General features: G+C 38.3%; 1 protein-coding gene across 50 annotated transcripts in view; it reads right to left on the bottom strand.

Annotated features, from left to right (window-relative positions):
- The window catches only part of LOC106872674 (bromodomain adjacent to zinc finger domain protein 2B), a 269,963-nt gene that overhangs the window by 83,922 nt on the left and 166,673 nt on the right, over positions 1-19,368 (bottom strand). For all 50 annotated transcript variants that reach the window (XM_089364670.1, XM_089364684.1, XM_089364669.1 and 47 more), the window contains one exon: positions 6,987-7,441. In XM_089364670.1, coding sequence (XP_089220796.1) covers positions 6,987-7,441 — 455 coding nt within the window. The remainder of the gene's footprint in view (positions 1-6,986; positions 7,442-19,368) is intronic.

The raw sequence follows: 19,368 nt of genomic DNA, 5'->3' as shown, positions 1-19,368 counted from the left end.
TATTTGCAAGGTTTCTCATATTCTGTATTAAGTCTTTGTTGTTCGTTTTAGCCCCAGGTCAATCCTGAATAAGCAGGATAATAAATTATATATGTTCCAGTAATGGTACTTATTCTGTTGGACTCGTTTGTAGAACTGCTAAGTTACAGGGATGTAAACAAACCAATACCAGTTGTCAAGCAGTGTGTGTGTCTGTGCATGCAGGACAAACACAAACACACCCACATCATCATCATCATCGTTTAATGTCTTCCTTCCATGCTGGCATGGGTGGGACGGGTTGACAGCAGCCGGCCAGGCAGGGGCCTGCATCAGACTTCTGGGTCTGTTTAGGCAGGGTTTTTAATGGCTGGATGTCCTTCCAAACACCGACCACCCAGTAGAGTTGATTCAGTGCTTCTTACATGACACAAGCACAATATATATATATATATATATATATATGTGTGTGTGTGTGTGTGTGTGTATGTGTGTGTGTGTGTGTGTATGTGTGTGTGTGTGTGTGTGTGTGTGTGTGTATATATATATATATATATATATATATATATACATAGAGGAAAAAAACTACCTCGCTTGGCAACAGGAGGGGGTTGGTGGCAGGAAGGGCATCCGGCTGTAGAAATTTGTCACATGAATAGTGCTGCGCATATGTATATACACTTTTATAGGCGCAGGCATGGCTGTGTGGTTAGGAAGCTTGCTTCCCAGCTGCATGGTTTCGGGTTCAGTCCCACCGCGTGCCACCTTGGGCAAGTGTCTTCTGCTATAGCTCCGAGCCGACCGAAGCTTTGTGATTGAATTTGGTAGGCGGAAGTTACTGCTGTGTGTGTATATGTCTGTGTATGTGCTTGTGCCTCTCTCCCAGAGAGTGAGAGAGGAGATACACACTCACACACACAACAGACAGGCTTCCGGCTTCCATACAGTTTCTATCTACCAAATTGGTGGGCCCAAGGTTGTTATAATAGAAGATACTAGTGCAAGGCACTGTGCAGTCACTGGGATTGAACCTCTGAATGTGAAACCAACTGGATGCAAAGCAAGCTTCTTAACCATTCTTGAACCGGGCCACAAATTTACAATGGAATGGCTACAAACTAATAGATCGAACCCAGTACATAACTGGTACATATTTCATAGAACAGTGAATGGATGAAAGACAAAAAGTCAACAATAGCAGGATTTGATCTCAAGGCTGTAGATAGAAAGAAGTAAATGCATCTAGTCTTGTACCTAATCAGCAAAAATAACAAAAACAGAAAAAAAAACCCCCAAACACCCAATATTCTTTTAACACTATGATGAAGAAATAAAAATATGTAAATTAAAATCAATGTTAGTCAAAAGTGATTAACTGCTAGAGATACTGTGACATTAACACCTGAATGAAAGCTACAATTATTCATAATAAAGAAGGCTAAAGCCAGGTGAGACTACAAGTTTTCATAAAGCAGTCAACTGCCTACCTTTGTTCAGCTCTTAAATAAACTAACCAGCCTTACCTGCCTACACCACATAATAAATTTGCATGTGTGTGCATGCACGCACGCACACACACATGCATACATGCACAAAAGCACATTAGATTCTGTAGGAAAGGAAAGTTCACATCATCGTGACCCTTTTGTGAACCAATCCTTTCAACACCACCCAGTGAACCCCATAAGAAGCTCTTAAACAGACCAACATAAATATTGATATGATAAACAAAGCAGTATTTATGCGTATACGCACATAAAATGCATGCACGCACATATACGAATACACACACACACACACACATATATATATATACATGCATATATATATATATATATATATATATATATATATATACATACGCATATATATACACATATATATATACATACATATAAATACATACATATATATACATATATATATATATATATATATATATATATATACATACATATATATACATATACATATATATAAATACATACATACATATATATACATACATGCACATATATATATATATATATACATACATATATATACATACATGCACATATATATATATATATATACATACATATAAATACATACATATAAAATATATATATATATATATATATATATATATATATATATATATATATATATATATATATATATATAACCACACATGTTTACATTCAAATGGCCTCATTCTACTAATATTTAAGACAAAAATTAAAAGACTTACTTAAAAAGGTTTTTGGGAAAAAATAAAGAATAATTTTAAATTTCATGAATGAAAGGGATATATATATATAAGCACATGCACACATGGATATCAAGAGAAAATTTTCCTTTGAAGAGGAGCAGATTGAATAACAGATTTTCTGATAATGATGGTTAATTAATACAGTTGCTATGTGGAAAATGTCCTGCTCTAAACAAGGTGGAGGAAGGGAGGGGGGGGGGGAGAAAAAAAGTCCATCTAATTAGAGAATGGTAAAAATTACAAGCAAAATTGGATAGTAGAATTAAGTGTATGATTAAAATACTGACAATCCTTTTATGATTTTTTTTTTAAAGGTTTGCCATGGCATAGAGCGATAGAGATACAAATGTAAATGTAAGAACAGGCAATGAAGAATGGTATTTTAAGAACAGATCATCATCATCATCATCAACATCAACAGCAACAGCGAATTGATAATGCATCTGCTGTAAGAGTTCTTTTATATCTTTTTCTTGTTTCACTCATTAGGCTGTGACTACGCTGGGGCAGTCTTCAAGAATTTTCAGTAATTTTAAAAACATCTTGGTACTTATTCTGTTGGACTCTTTTACCAAACTGCTAAGTTGTGAGGGACATAAACACACTAACAGTGGTTGTCAAGCGGTGGTGGGTAACAAGTAGAAACACAAAGACACACACGCACACACATGATGGAGTTTTTTCAGTTTCTATCTGTCAAATCTACTCACAAGCTTTGGGGTTGGTAGGCCTGAGGCTATAGTAGAAGACACTTTCACCCCCAAGATACCATGCAGTAGGACTGAACTTGGAGCCATGGGAAGCAAGCTTCTTACCATACATTCAGCCTCTTTTGGCACTGGAAACACACAGACACAAAAATATGTACAGACAGACAGAAAGATTGAGTGTCTGTGTATGTGTGTAAAAGGGAGGGAGAGAGAGAGAGAGAGGGATATTACAATTTATAAAAATGAACATGATTAATAAAAACCCTTTCCATCTCCTCAGACACATAGAGAGAAGGAGAGCGATAGAGATAGATAGATAAATAGAGAGAGAGAGAGAGAGAGAGGTTAAAATTTCTGATATCAGACAGCATCAAATTAGTAATGCGAAACAGCTGTCACCAAGACAATTGAGCTCAAAGCATCTCATACGCCTCACTGGGCCCTGTACTAATCGCTATGCTTTGTCCTGGGCCACTTGGAATTCCTTTTTGGTCAGTGCTATTCGTGCAGACATATACTGGAAGAATAAAAAAAAATCTCAAAAACACACACACACACACACAAACAAAAATCCACATTCACAGCATTGATCTTGTACTGAGGTCAATGGTCCCAAAGGATTTTGTGAAGGGCATGGGTGGAGAGGATTTTCCTCAAGATCAATGAAAGAATGAAAAAAACAAAAAGAAAAGGAAAGAAAGAAAATAATATTAAAAGAAAGCAGGTGTGGTTGTGTGGTAAGAACTCTGCTTCCTAATCTGTGTGTTCTGGGTTCAGTCTCACTGCGCAGTACCTGGGATAAGTATCTTTTACTATAGCCCTGAGACAACCAAAGCCCTGTGAGTGGATTTGGCAGATGGAAACTGAAAAAAGCCTGTCATATATATACACACACACACACACGTTTGTGTGTATGTGTGTGCATGTTTGTATTTGTGTTGTGTTTATCCTTCACTATTGCTTGACAACCAGTTGGTTTGTTTACATCCCTCTGACTTCGTAGTTCAGCAGGAGTCACTGATAGAATAAGAACCAGGCTTAATTCAGAAACTCAACTTTGTTAAACAGTGTCACATTGATTCTGCTTAATATATGTCTGTTGTCTGTGGAGTACTCAGCCACTTACCCTAAGTTCAATGAGTAGATAGTTCTTCTGTGAAAAGAACAGCTGGAACAATATGAAGACATGATATGATGGAAGTTCATTGTGCATACACACACACACATATACGTCGAATCTACAAAGATTTGCATGATGACAAATCAACGCGTATTGGCATGATGCCAAATCTATGAAGTTGTCTGTGAATATTGGCATAAGGTAATATTATTTATGAAAATGGTATCAAGTTCTATCTCTCCAATACAGGCTCAGATTGCCAAAGATTGATTTATTGACACAAGGTGACACATCTTTTTCTAAGGGAAAAGAGAAGTAGTTGCAGTCAGTGAAACTAAGTGTAAGAGTGTGTGTATACACGCACACACATAAATATACATGCATGTATAGGTGTACATATACATATATATATGTACACATATACAACCTTGGTATTTTATTGGCTGCAAAGAAATGGAAAGTAAAGCTGACCCTAGCAGGATTCTGACTTGTAATGTCAGGAGATATAATTAAATACAGCATTCTTTACACTTTTACCATTCACTCCCCAAGAATCTACGAAACAACGATGGCACAAAGTTCCATGAAGCAATGGCATGACATCAAATCTATGGAGAACAGCAGAGTTGAATGAATGAACAGTGCAACAGCAATAGTTCACTTCTGTGAACAGCAGGAGTAAGTTATTTGTGTGAACAATGGGACAATGTTTGTTCACTGAACAGATGCACAATGTTAACTATAACACTGTATCAACAGTGGTGCCCAATGTCATTTGTATGAGCAGTATAAGTTCTCACAAACTGCGACAATGTTAAAGCTTCTGTCTATACATGGTTGTCAGATTTATAAATCTCAGTTAATTAAATGCTAAATTATGACGGTGTATTTGCCAGGTAAATGGTTTGATCTGAGATTGTAAGTTAAAACTAAAATGATTGCAGTATGAAGAACACGTGTTAGCCATTCAAAAACTCACAAAGACTTCTTGACCAGGCCACCGTTTGTATGATGAAATTTTGACACCAAATAACAAATAATTCTTTCTACTATAGGCAAAAGGCCTGAAATTTAGAGCGAGGGGGGGGGGGCTAGATGATTACATCAACCTTAGTACTCAGCTAGAACTTATTTTATCCGCCCAAAGATGGAAGGTGAGTTTGAACTCACCTTCCATTTGCCAGCTCACTGTTTTCCCAAATAGCAAATAATAAATGTTTAAGTGAAGTTAATAGTCTTCTGTGTGTGTGTGTGTGTTTCTGAATGGCTAATATGTGTCTTTCACACTGCAACTGTTCAATTGCTAAATGTATTAACAAAACATAAATTTAAAAGTTTATTGTGTGAATAGGGCCCTTAAGTGCTTTAGTACTTCTGTCTAAGAGAACCCTCTACATACTTGCTCAACCTCTGCGACTTAACAATCAAATACCCCTTAAATAGCATCCTGCTGACTGTTCTAATGTACAAGGCCATCATCAACCTACTCAGCAGAGAAGGTAGACCTCACAGCTCCAGAATCCTCCAAAGCATACCCCTGTCCACCAAGTCAGATGCCTTACAGAGGTTGGCACAGGCTACAAGTAGCCCCTGCCACTGACATTCAAGGACTACAAATTTGACGACTGGCACCCATGCCAACGTCGTCTCCCTCATTGGACACGAAGCTCAGTTTGCGAAGACTTATTGGGGCAAGCGAAAGCGAAATTGTGATGGCATCTGTGCCCAGCGATGCCTTTCTGGCACTTGTGCCTGCGGCATGTGTAAGGACTTTCGAGCGAGATCGTTGCCAGTGCCCCTGGACTGGCTCTTGTGCGGGTAGCACATAAAATACACCATTTTGAGCGTGGCCGTTGCCAGTACTGCCTGACTGGCCTTCGTGCGGGTGACACGTAAAAGCACCCACTACACTCTGAGTGGTTGGCATTAGGAAGGGCATCCAGCTGTAGAAACTCTGCCAAATCAGATTGGAGCCTGGTGTAGCCATCTGGTTTCACCAGTCCTCAGTCAAGTCGTCCAACCCATGCTAGCATGGAAAGCGGACGTTAAACGATGATGATGATGATGATGATGACTACATGAAGAGCCAGGATCCTGTTAGTAGTTGACCACTTCGGCGTGAACCCCGACTGTTCTGGCCATCAAGACACAAGCAGATCATTTCACACTCTGTTCAGGAGTTGACGGCTTGTGTTGGTCAAACACAGACCACATGGTCACAGTGGATGAGGAGGTATCTCATGGAGATGGGAACTGACCATAACTCTGCTTGACAGGTCACCCAGCAGGACCCAGCAATATACTAGCAAAATGGTGAATGCATCCATGCATTGCAATGCTGCATGCTCTCATACCTGATGGCACCTTTCATCCTTCTGTGGGCATGATAAAATAAGTACCAACTGAATACTAGGGCTGATGTAATCAACTAGCTCCTCCTTCTAAATTTCAGGTCTTTTGTCTATAGTAGAAAGACTTATTCATTATTTGGTGTCAAAATTTCATCATAGGAACTGTGACCCAGTCAACAAGTCCTTATCTGTTTTTGAATGGTCAATACAGGTTCTTCACACTGCAATCATTTTAGTTTCATAATTTAGCATTTAATTAACTGAGATTTATAGATCTGATAACAATGTATAGACAGAAGCTTAATGTTGTCACTGTAAGAACTCACACTGCTTATACTAATGACATTGTGCACCACTGCTGACAATGCAATGTCTTGGATAACCTTAAAAAAAACAAGCTAGGATGGTATCCCTTTGACTACGGGTCTGTAAGATGAAGGTCGACCTGACAAGAGAATTAAACAATAGCAACAACGACAATAAACAACTGAAAAATCAACATATACATACATACATACACATATATATATATATATATCAATTTAAAGAGATGAATGTATTAAGACACTTACTTGCAATAAGCCATGTTTGTGCCCCCCCGTATTTGTATGGGACTGTACAACAGCAGTAGACTTAGTAGATGTGGTGGTGGTAGTTGACGTTGAAGCCCGGTGAGACTGAGAAGAGGAAACCAATGAAGATGGAGATATAGACGACGACGATGATGAAGAGCCAAGTGGAATGTGTAATCCTAATGGCCCACCTGGCTCTCGATGCAGTGAAGTCACTATTGCAGCTGACTCTCGATGTGCTGGATGCTGCCGTTGTTTCGAACGCTGCTTAGATTTCGAGTGTGCATTTGTGGAACTCGTGACTGGCATGTGACTACTGCGACTGCTTGAACTTAGACAAGTTCGTACACTACTTGTGGTGGTGGTAGCTACGGTCGTACTGGATTTGGTCACTGTGTTCTTTCCTGCAGACAGGCCAAACACTGGACTGCTACCAAATGTGTGAAGGAGAGGTGCTGTAAAATAAAAGAACCAAAAAATAATAATAATAATAATAATAATAATAATAATAATAATAATAATAATAATAATGGTTTCAAATTTTGCTACAAGGGCGGCAATTTTGGAGGAGGGGATGAGTTGATTACATTGACCCCAGTATTCAACTGGTACTTAATTTATCAACCCCGAAAGGATGAAAGGCAAAATTGATCTCGGCGGAATTTGAATAATAATAATAATAATAATAATAATAATAATAATAATAATAATTCTTTCTAATTTTGGCAAAAGGCCAGCAGCCTTGAGGAGTGGGGAAGTTAATTACATTGACACATTGATACCAGTGGTACTTATTTTATCAACCCCAAAAGGATGAAAGGCAAAGTCAACCTCGGAATGTAAAGAAAGAAGAAATGCTGCTAAGCATTTTTTCTGACACGGTAACGGTTCTGCCAGATTGCCCCCTTAATAATAACGATCATTTCTATTATAGGCACAAGACCTGAAATTTGGGGGAGGGGTATAGTCGATTACATTGACCTCCCCCAGTACTCAACTGGTACTTAATTTATTGACCCCTGAAAGGATGAAAGGTAAAGTCAACCTTGGTAGAATTTGAACTTAGAATGCAGCAACGGGCGAAATACCACTAAGCATTTTGTCCAGCATGCTAACAATTCTGCCAGCTCACTGCCTTAATAATGATGATGATGATAATAACAAAAACAACAACAATCCTTTCTACTATAGGCACAAGGCCTGAAATTTGGGGAAGGGGGGATTATCGATTACATTGACCCCAGTACTCAACTGGTACCGTATTTTCTTCTGTTCATTTGCCATCCTCCAGTTGAATTTTTAGTTTTACAAAAACAGATCTTGCAGTATTCTTTAGTAATGTGATTGAATGACTGTGAACATCTCTAACCTAACAAAGCAGACTGTTTCTTGCCCCCATCACTCATTTTGTCAGTCATCCGTCATTTTCATCTTAGCTTGTCACTACCATGTAACAAGATTCATCATCATCATCATCATCATCATCATCATCGTCATCATCCACTTTTTCCATGTTTGTGTAGGTCAGACAGAATTTATTGAAGCAGATTTTTTTTTTACAGCTGGATGCTCTTCCTGTTGCCAACCCTCACCTGTTTCCAAGCAAGGCAATATTTCCCCCATGACCAGACATGTTTTTCACAGAAGACTATAAATGAACAACAACAACACTTGTATGCAAGTGATGCTCATTTACAACCGTCACATTGTCAAGACAAGAATACACAGAAACACACACACACACACATAGAGGCGCGATGGGCTTCTTTCAGCTTCCATCTACCAAATCCACTCACAAAGCTTTGGTTGGCCTGGGTTCTATGGTAGAAGACATGTGTCCAAGATGCTGCACAGTGGGACTGAACCTGAGACCACATGATTGGGAAGTGTCTCAACCACACAGCCATGCCTGCACCTAAGACAGTATGGCATCAGCAATAAAGAGCAAGGATTTTGCAAAGGTCAAGGAATCTCCTAAAATCTGTATCAGTTTATTCTGAGGTGACAGCATCTTCTAAATTAGGTTGCCTTCATTACAGAGAAAGGATAACCTCATTTTTGAGTGATGAAAATCTGTGAAACACAATTAAACCATTTAGTGTTGAAACTAACCACCAATAAAGACAAGTGCTATTTTTGAAAAAGCCAGCCTTTCCGACATGTTGTCTTTGACTGCTAGAAGCTTCCATGACCAAATCACACAAAATGTCACATTTTTTCTGAGTTAGTTTCATAACTTTTATGGGAGTAAATTAATTTATATATCTATTAACATCATTAGCATTATCAATGATAAAGAGTTAATAAAAACATTAAGCATAGAGAAATTCTGATAACGGAATATTTGGAAACAGAAACATCAAAGACAAGGACATGAAAGATAACATGCATGGCTGGTTAGATGAAGAATAGCCATGATAATATTCTTTTATTGGTTTCATTCAATGGACTGTGGTCATGCTGGAGCAGCACCATCAAGGGTTAGAGTTGATGTAATTGACATTAGTCATTATTTCTGTCAGTTAGTTATTTCATCCATCTCTATTTCATTGACTGCATATGCCAGGCGCAGTATAGATGAGTGGCTGAGATGTTTGCTTCAGTCACACAGTTCCAGGTTCAAACCCATTGCGTGGCATCCCAGTCTTTTACAATAAATTTGGGTGAATTCAAGCCTTGTGGATAACACTAGGTTGAAGGAAACTGTGTTGAAGCCTTGTCACATACTGTGCCTGAAAATTAAGAGAACACGTACCTCTGGAATACTCAGCCACTTATATGCTAATTCATTGAGCAGGGTGTGTAGTCGATTGAACACTTGAAATCTGTTTTATTTTGTTGACCGGTGTTTGTTATTATTTTACTGGTCATGAAAAGATGTAAGGCAAAGAACTGGAAAAGGGTTTACACTCAGAATGTAAAAGGACAAAACCAAATACCACAAGGCATTTTGTTTTTCCTGATACTCTACCATTTATCTGCCAAGTGTGCAGAAACTAAAGACACACACAATATATATTGGTAAAAGCTTTGTTGTATGATTAAAACTATATGGTTTTGGATTCAGTCCCACCACACAGCACCAAGGGCAAGGACCTTCTACTATAGCCCTGGGCCACCTAATGCTTTGTGAGGGAATTTGGTAGACGGAAACTGTGTGGAAGCCCACCATGTGTGTGTGTGTACATACATATATGGTTCATATGTACAGAAAGCAAAAGACAGGGATAGGTGAGGGAACAACAGACAGGTGTATTAGTTTGATGCTTAGAAAGAATGGAAATGTATCTTTGATGTTTCAAGCTTATGGTCTTCATTTCTCTTGGCAAGTGCCTCCAACTCTGGAATTTTGGGACAAAATGGTAAATTCTCAACAAGCACAGGTGTGACTGCATGGTGAGAAGTTTGCTTCCCAACCACACTGTTCTAGGTTCAGTCCCACAGTGTGGCACTCTGGCAGAAGTCTTCTACTACAACCTAAGGTTGACCAAAGCTTTGTCAGTGGATTCGGTAGGCAGAAACTGAAAGAAGCCTGTGTATGTGACAAACACATGCACAAAGACATATATACACACACGCGTGTGTGTCACCCACCACCACTGGACAAACGGTGGTGTGTTTATGTCCCTGTAACTAAGCAGCAGTTTGGCAAAAGAGACTGAAAGAGTAAGTACCAGGCTTTACAAAAAGAAATAATAAGTCCTGGAATTGATTCGTTCAGCTGAAATTCTTCAAGGCAGTGCCCCAGTATGGCAACAGTCTAATGACTGAAACAAGTCAAAAGATAAACATTCTAATACTGTAGATTAATTCCATTATAGGTAATTTGATGATGATGATGATGATGACGATGGAGAAGTTGTTTTGGTCCCAGGTCTGATTGAGCAGACATACTCTTTACTCTTTTACTTGTTTCAGTCATTTGACTGCGGCCATGCTGGAGCACCGCCTTTAGTCGAGCAAATCGACCCCGGGACTTATTCTTTGTAAGCCTAGTACTTATTCTATCGGTCTCTTTTGCCGAACCGCTAAGTGACGGGGACATAAACACACCAGCATCGGTTGTCAAGCAATGCTAGGGGGGACAAACACAGACACACACATATATATATACATATATACGACGGGCTTCTTTCAGTTTCCGTCTACCAAATCCACTCACAAGGCTTTGGTCAGCCCGAGGCTGTAGTAGAAGACACTTGCCCAAGATGCCACACAGTGGGACTGAACCCGGAACCATGTGGTTGGTAAGCAAGCTACTTACCACACAGCCACTCCTGCGCCGACATGTGATAAAAAGTATTCCAGATGTGACCAGTCTGTCTGTTTGTCTTCTTTTTTTTTTTTGCTTCAGAGATATCTAGAACTAAATTATGAAATGCGTCCTTTTATTATTTTAAGACAGCAGAGTGTGACTTGAGGAAATTTGGCTATTTTAAGCAAGTTGAGCTGTATTGTTGCAGAGGATTCTCATGCTAGCTATCTTGCTCATGATGGATTTGGTAGTGACAGTGATGCAGACGATGACAACGACGACGATGATGATTATGATGGCAATGCTATTGCTGATATCAATGATGATGACGGCCATAGTAAAAATTGTATTGGTAGTAGTGACGATGATGATGATGATGATGATGATGATAAGATAAGATAATGTAGAGATGACGATGATGACGAGATGGTAACAAGATTATGATGACAGAGCAGTGTCTCCATATTATTCTTCAAGTTTTTTGAAAACATGTAAGGATTTATCTATCTCTGTGAATTTGCCTGTTTGCACATTTGTGGTGTACAAGAGTGCAGGAGTGTGAGTAAATGTAATAAGAGAGAGAAGGAGCGAGGAGAGGAAGTGGGAGGGTGAGAGAGAGAGAGAGAGAGGAGGAAGAGGAGAAAGATGAATTTGAGTGATGAGGTATGGCGTGTGTGTGTGTGTGTGCATGCATTATTTATGCATTCTATTATTGGTTTCATTCTCTTTATTTCAGGTAACATAAGGTGTGCAATGAGAAAAAGAAAAAAACAAAAAAAAAAAAACAGAAAAAAAAAAGAAGTAAGAATAAGAATTATTGATTTCTATTTTTTCCTTTCCATTTTTTTTTGTTTTGTTTTCGTATTTTTTTTTTTTCAACAAGACATTTCTAGAAGTCTGATTTTCGTAGAGATCACCTGCAAACAAACTATAATAATCTTTTGCATACTTCATTTGTAACAAAATTAAGAGAAAAAAAAAAGAGAAGAGAACAATATGAAGCAAAACTGAATGTATTTGAAAATGAAAATAAAATAAATTTTGATGTTAAGTGTTGTGATGCTTGCTAGAGTATGTGTGTGTGTCTGTGTGTCTTTTAGCTTTTATCATTTTACTTGTCTCAGCCATTTGACTGCAGCCATGCTAGAGCACTGCCTTGAAGAATTTTTAGTCAAATGTATTGACCCCAACTTTTTTAAAGCCTGGTACTCATTCTATTGGTCTCTTTTGCCAAACCTCTAAGCTACGGGGATGTAAACACACCAGTAGTGGCTGTCAAGTGGTAACAGAGGGACAAACACAAACAGATATATATATATGTGTGTGTGTGTGTGTGTGTGTATCATCATCGTTTAATTTCTGTTTTCCATGCTGGCATGGGTCGGATGGTTTGACTGAGGTCTGGAGAGCCAGTGGCGCACCAAGCTCCAATCTGATCTGGCAAGGCTTCTACAGCTGGATGCCCTTCCTAACGCCAACCACTCTGAGAGTGTATATATATATATATATATATATATATAATCATCATCATCATTTTTTAACGTCTGCCTTCCATGCTAGCATGGGTTGGACGATTAGACTGAGGTCTGGTGAAACCAGATGGCTACACCAGGCTCCAATCTGATTTGGCAGAGTTTCTACAGCTAGATGCCCTTCCTAACGCCAACCACTCCGAGAGTGTAGTGGGTGCTTTTATGTGCCACCAGCATGAGGGCCAGTCACACAGTACTGGCAATAGCCACGCTCAAAATGGTATTTTTTTACATGCCACCTGCACAGGAGCCAGTCCAGTGGCACTGGCAACGACCTAGCTTGAATGTTTTTCACGTGCCACCAGCACAAGTGCCAGTAAGGTGACACTGGTAATGATCACACACAACTGGTGCTATTTACGTGCCACTGGCACGGAAGCCAGACAGCTGCTCTGGCAATAATCATGCTTGGACAGTGCTCTTAGCGCTCCACTGGCACAGGAGCCAGTCATCGAATTTGGTTCAATCATGATTTCGATTTCACTTGCCCCAACAGGTCTTCGCAAGCCGAGTTTAATGTCCAATGAAGGAGAGGTTGGCATGGGTGCCAGTTGTCGAATTTGGATTGATTTCATTTGCCTCAACAGGTCTTCGCAAACAGAATTTAGTGTTCAGTGAAAGAAAGGTACGCATAAGTGGGCTGGCTACATCCCTGGCAGAGGCCTCGGATTATGGTCTCACTTGGCTTGCTGGGTCTTCTCACACACTGCATATTTCCAAAGGTCTCGGTCAGTAGCCATTGCTTTGGTGAGGCCTAATGTTCGAAGGTCGTGCTTCAACACCTCATCCCAGGTCTTCCTGGGTCTACCTCTTCTACAGGTTCCCTCAACTGCTAGGGTGTGGCACTTTTTCACACAGCTATCCTCATCCATTCTCGCCACATGTCCATACCAGCACAATCATCTCTCTTGCACGCCACAACTGATGCTTCTAATGTTCAGCTTTTCTCTCAAGATACTTACACTCTGTCGTGTATGCACACTGACATTACACATCCAGCGGAGCATACTGGCTTAATTCCTTGCAAGCTTATGCATGTCCTCAGCAGTCATGGCCCATGTTTCACTGCCATGTAGCATGGCTGTTCGTACACATGCGTCATACAGCCTGCCTTTTACTCTGAGCGAAAGGCCCTTGTATATGGTATCTACGCACTCGCAGAAAGGGTTAAATCATTAACTAATTCTTTTGTTATATTTTTGTTGAAATATCTTTCCTTTATTTCATTTGATTTTGAAAATTATGAAGAATTTAGTAAAATAAGTGTCATTATTTAGCTAGAGTTTGGAACATAAATTAACATGGAATTTTGATGGAACATTTAGTTTAGGCTACTTTAAAACAAGGAATTTGTATCACAGAATCAGAGGCAGTTTTAGATGGGTTGGCATCAAAAGAATTAAGACAATAACATGCTTTAAGATCAAGTATTTTCATGTATCCAAGTTGTAAAGATACAAGTATGTGTGTGTGTGTGTGTGTGATGCGTGTGCGTGCGCACACACACACACGCACATTCTCTCATAATTAGACACATTCACAAATTAACACTTGTTCACTTTCACACTCTCAGAAACATAACTTCATAGACAAACACATATATTCACACACACACACACACACACACACACACATTCTCTCCCTTCCTCTCTCTCTCTCTCTCCCAATACGTATATCCTAACAGATACAAAGATTGCAATGCATACACACACCTTTTATCTTTTACTTGTTTCAGTCACTGAACTGTGATCATGCTGGGGCACCACCTTGAGGGGTTTTTAGTCAAACTAATCAATCCCAGTTCTCAATTCTAATTTTAATATTTATTGTATTGGTCTCTTTTGCAAAATTAGTAAAACAAGGATGTAAACAAACCAACAGTCTGTCAAGCAGTGGTGGGGAACAAATACAATAAACACAAGAACACACACACACACGGCAAGTTTCTTTCAGTTTCCATCTCAAAATATTTCTCAAACTAAAAAAAAAAAAAAAACCTGTCCATTTACCAAAAGTTTTTAATTCTCAAAATCTTAAAATTGTTCTTCAAAAAAAAAAAAAAAAAAAAAAAGAAAAAAATCTCAATTCTTGAACATTGAATTGATGAGAAGTGTATGGTAATTGTTTTTTATTATTTTTCATTTTTTTTTTATTTCCCACTCCTCCTCCTCCTTTCAAAATACAGATTTTCAACATTAAGTTTCCCCACTCACATTTTCTACTGTGTCTCGTGTTCATTTGCCAAAGAACCACCACAATGGCCTGCTACATTCTACGACATTCTTAATTTTTATTTCACAGCGGTTTATATAAACTGTCATTAAAAAGTTGGCCTGCTCAGTGAGTCACATGGAGCAGTTGAGTCATTCTCTCAAGAATTTATTGATAATTTTCTTTTACTAAAACTTGCTGCCAACAGACAAAATGACCATGCATGCTTTCCTGTCGAAATAATGGAGTAGAGAAACAGAATCACTGGAAACCTTTCAAGAAGGAATTTGTATTACACAACAATGATTTCGCAAAGTTTCAAATACAATGACCACCACAATGGCATTTTAGAGCCTATATCATATGAATGCATGCTTTTGTGTGTGTGTCCATGTGTCCCTTTACTTTTTTAATTGTTTCAGTCATTGGATTATGGCCATACTGGGGTACTGCCTCAAAGAAATTTAGTCAAACTGGTTGGCTCCAGGGTTTATTTGTAAGCTGGCTACTTATCCTATTGGCCTCTTTTGCCACACTATGTTACAGGGATGTGAATAAACCAATGCCAGTTGTCAAGTGGCAGTGGTGGTGATGGTGAGAGAAACACATATATGTATGATGGGCTTCCACACTGTTTCCACTTACCAAATTCATTCACAAGGCCTTGTTTGACCCATATTAGAAGACACTTAACCAAGGCACCATGCAGTGGGACTGAACACAAAACCATGTGGGTTGCAAAGTGAGGTTCTTAACCATACAGCCGTGCACACACACACACACACACACACACACACACACACACACACACACACACACAAAGGAATAACCAATAATATATTTAAAAAAAAGGTAATTACAATAAGGGAGAAAGATTATTAATCATTGGTTTAATTGAATATTAAAGTTTTCTGTTATATTTAATTAAAATACAATAATTAATATTTTTTAATTACTGAAAAGCTTAATTAAATAATAATTATTAGGTTATAACTTTCAAACTAAACTGACATCTAAAAATTAACCTATGTCATATTATAACAATATATTGGAGAAATAGATGAATAGATAATCTGATGGATTAGCGGCTCACTTAACGATTGTTCTGTTATCTTTGATATACATTACCTTAGTTCACCTAGCTGGAGATTACACGACTGGCTTTTCTAGGATATACAGACTTCTAATTATTTAAGTGAAGGTGTGAAACTCAGTGGTTATAGCACTGGGCTCACAATCATGAGGTAGTGAGTTCAATTTCCGGACCAGGCTGTGCGTTGTGTTCTTGAGCAAGACACTTTATTTCACATTGCTCCAGTTCACTCTTGGTGTCAAGAGGTGAAATACAGTCATGGCAAACGGATTGATACCTTGTCACCCTGTTTATGCAACTGTCTACATTTTAAATAATTTTGTTTACCTTTTTTGCATATTAGATATTGCTATCCAATGAAAAGAAGCAAGCTATGATGCATAATCCAATGAAAAGAGGCAGGCTATAATGCATTAGCCAATGAAAAGAGGCAGGCTATGGTGCATTATCCAATGGAAAGAGGCAGGCTATGATCTGGCCAGCTAGTAGGCTGATGATAGATGTTACCTCTGTTTACCAGTTGAAATTGTTAATAATAGATGAGCAAAATTTAAACTGTAAAAGCAAACTGCACCAACCATAAAAAAGGACAAAACTAAGGAAAAAAAAATACAAAAAACTATTCCACTGATGTCATAAAAAAATAGAAGTAAAATGTTTAAAGGAAAAAAATTAAGAAAAATAGAGTAAAATAAATTATGATTGTACAGACAGAATTAACAATGGAGAGTTGAATTAAAAAAAAAAAATAACGAATTTAAGATTATTGAGTTTATGATCTATAGTGGTCAACAAATGATTAAAGGCATTGTCTATTACTTCTCTCTCTCTGCTAAGGTATATGACTAACATCAAGTATGACTCAATCAGCAGGTAGAATATAAGCTGTAGCATTATAGAGAGACCCTCCCCACCAACTAACTCTTCAAACAATAGACAATTTTGGTTGAACTTCAACTTGAATAATAATACTGATTGCTTTATAACTGAGGTGATGAACGAGGGGATAGTAATCATAGAAATTTAAGGAAAAAAAGAAATGCTGGTAGGGGTATACAGAATTATGGGGAGAAAAAATGGCATAGAAAACAACACAGTACAGAAAGAATGAAAAGCTGAAAAGGTAGAGACAGCAATCTGCAGCCAAATCAAAGAATCTCAGACCAAGGATTACTCTATGAAGAACAAGTGCTCCTTACCCCTTACATCTGTGTTTGCTGCTTTATGGGACCCATACAGAAAAAAGGTCCAGTATTGTTGCTATTACCCATCACTACTAGCTTTGTATCAAATGTAAAGGCTGATGTCCTGCTGGTCATGATGTTTAATTGGTTGAAAAGTGTGAAGGCTTCATAACATCCTAGACTCCATGTGATCAAATGATACAGCTAAAATTACAATTAATAATTGTCTAATTTAGAGCACAAAGCTAGCAATTTTAAGGGGAGGGCCATAGTTGATTACATCGACTCAGTACTTGACTATACCAATAATAATTTTAACAATGTTGTAGCTAAGTGGTTCCCAACTTTCTCACAACCAAGGATCCCAGACTTTTAAAAGACATGCCTCTTTGACTTTTGATCTTGTTTCATTGACCTTAAGAACTTTTTTTGTAGACCCCTTAGGCATTCATGGATCACAGGTCAGGTAAGTATGTGTGTTTGTTTCCCCACCTATAAACCCTTTGTGGCATTGCTCCTGCATGGTTGTGTTTTGCAAACAACTTGCACATGCAAGTGCTACCTGTCGAGAACTCCACGTACCAGAAGCCAGCAAGTGTACGGGGTCACCAGGAGAGAATGCATGCTCTTTCGGGCTTACCTCTCAACAGTATCAATGCGCACCAGCCCCACCTCACTGAAATCATCCTCCTCATCAAACATCATTTAACATCAAGAAGAAGAAGAAGAAGAAGAAGAAGAAAGAGGTGGAGGAGGAGGGAACTGTACAACTAATGGTATGTTTTGTGTTTTAGTGAAGAATTTCAAATCTCTCAATGAGCCTAGAAAAACACACAAGAATCTACCGAAGCCACTATAATACTTAATTTCACTTCCACTAGAGACTGCAATCCTCTTATAGTCAGGTTTGCCATTTGATCTGTGCTTTAGTTCTAATAACAAGCTGTGTGTACAGGTTTGGTGAACAACAGACCATCCCATATTTAACTCATCATGCAACTATGAAATGATTTGACAATATGCTTTAGTTAGTAGCAATAGTAAGCTTACAGCTATGCAATTCCTAACACTACCACAATTAGCCACCTGAAATATTTCATACTAAAGTCAAATTATTTAACAATAAAAATCAATAAACCTGAACAATATCAATCAAATCACTAAAGAATTAAAAGAAAGCTGAACAGATTATAGATTTTCGTTTAATCCATAAATTATGCTTCCTCACAACTGTGACATTTTGCTATTAATTTATTGCCCAAACACCTTGGTCATACTACTTTTCATATCATGTTTTCCATTCGAACACTAAGCACAACTAACTATCAATGGCTGTAGCAAGCAAATCAAATTAGATTGGATTAAATTAGGTTAGATTAACTTTGTAGGTTTACCCCCCATGGGCCTTGTTTGATGATACACTCCATCTCTCAAATGAAAGCTGTTATAGTAGAGAAGACACATTTATTCAAAACTAGCTACGATATGAGTTAATGAGAGGAACCTGTAAATGGTTGCTTAACCTGTTAGAAATAACAGCCAGAGCCTCTCCCAAATCATACCTTTTCTGGGTTTTAAAGGTGGGACTGTCATGATTGGAATACTGTTAGTTATAGATAGGTTTGCTCAGGGTTAGCAATAATAAGAACAATGAACAACAATAACTTCCTTTTTTTAAATTTTTTTTATATTGGTGCAGATGTGGCTGTGTGGTTAAGAAACTTGTTTTCCTACCAGGTACTTTGGATGCTTTCCACTATAGCACAGGGACAACCAAAGCATTGTGAGTGAATCTAGTAGAGAGAACCTGAGAGCTTATTGTATGTGCGTGTGTGTTCCATTCCTTGACACCCCTTGACAACCAGTGTTGGTTGGCTTATGTCCCTAAAACTTAATGGTTCGACATAAGAGATTGAGAGATTAAGTACCAGGCTTAAAGAAAAAAAAAAGTACTGGCATCAATTCATTTGACAAAAGCCCTTCAAAGTAGTGCCCCAGCATGGCCGCAGTCCAATGAATGAAACAAGTTAAAGATACTGAACACGGTGAGGAAGAAGTCTGATCATTTAATGGATGTAAAATTGTTGGTTCATGAATTGCCCTCATA

Source organism: Octopus bimaculoides, chromosome 16 (genome assembly GCF_046866305.1).
Source record: "Octopus bimaculoides isolate indiv1 chromosome 16, ASM4686630v1, whole genome shotgun sequence".
In the NCBI taxonomy this organism is placed as follows: Eukaryota; Metazoa; Mollusca; class Cephalopoda; order Octopoda; family Octopodidae; genus Octopus; species Octopus bimaculoides.
This window is presented reverse-complemented; position numbering and strand designations above follow the sequence as displayed.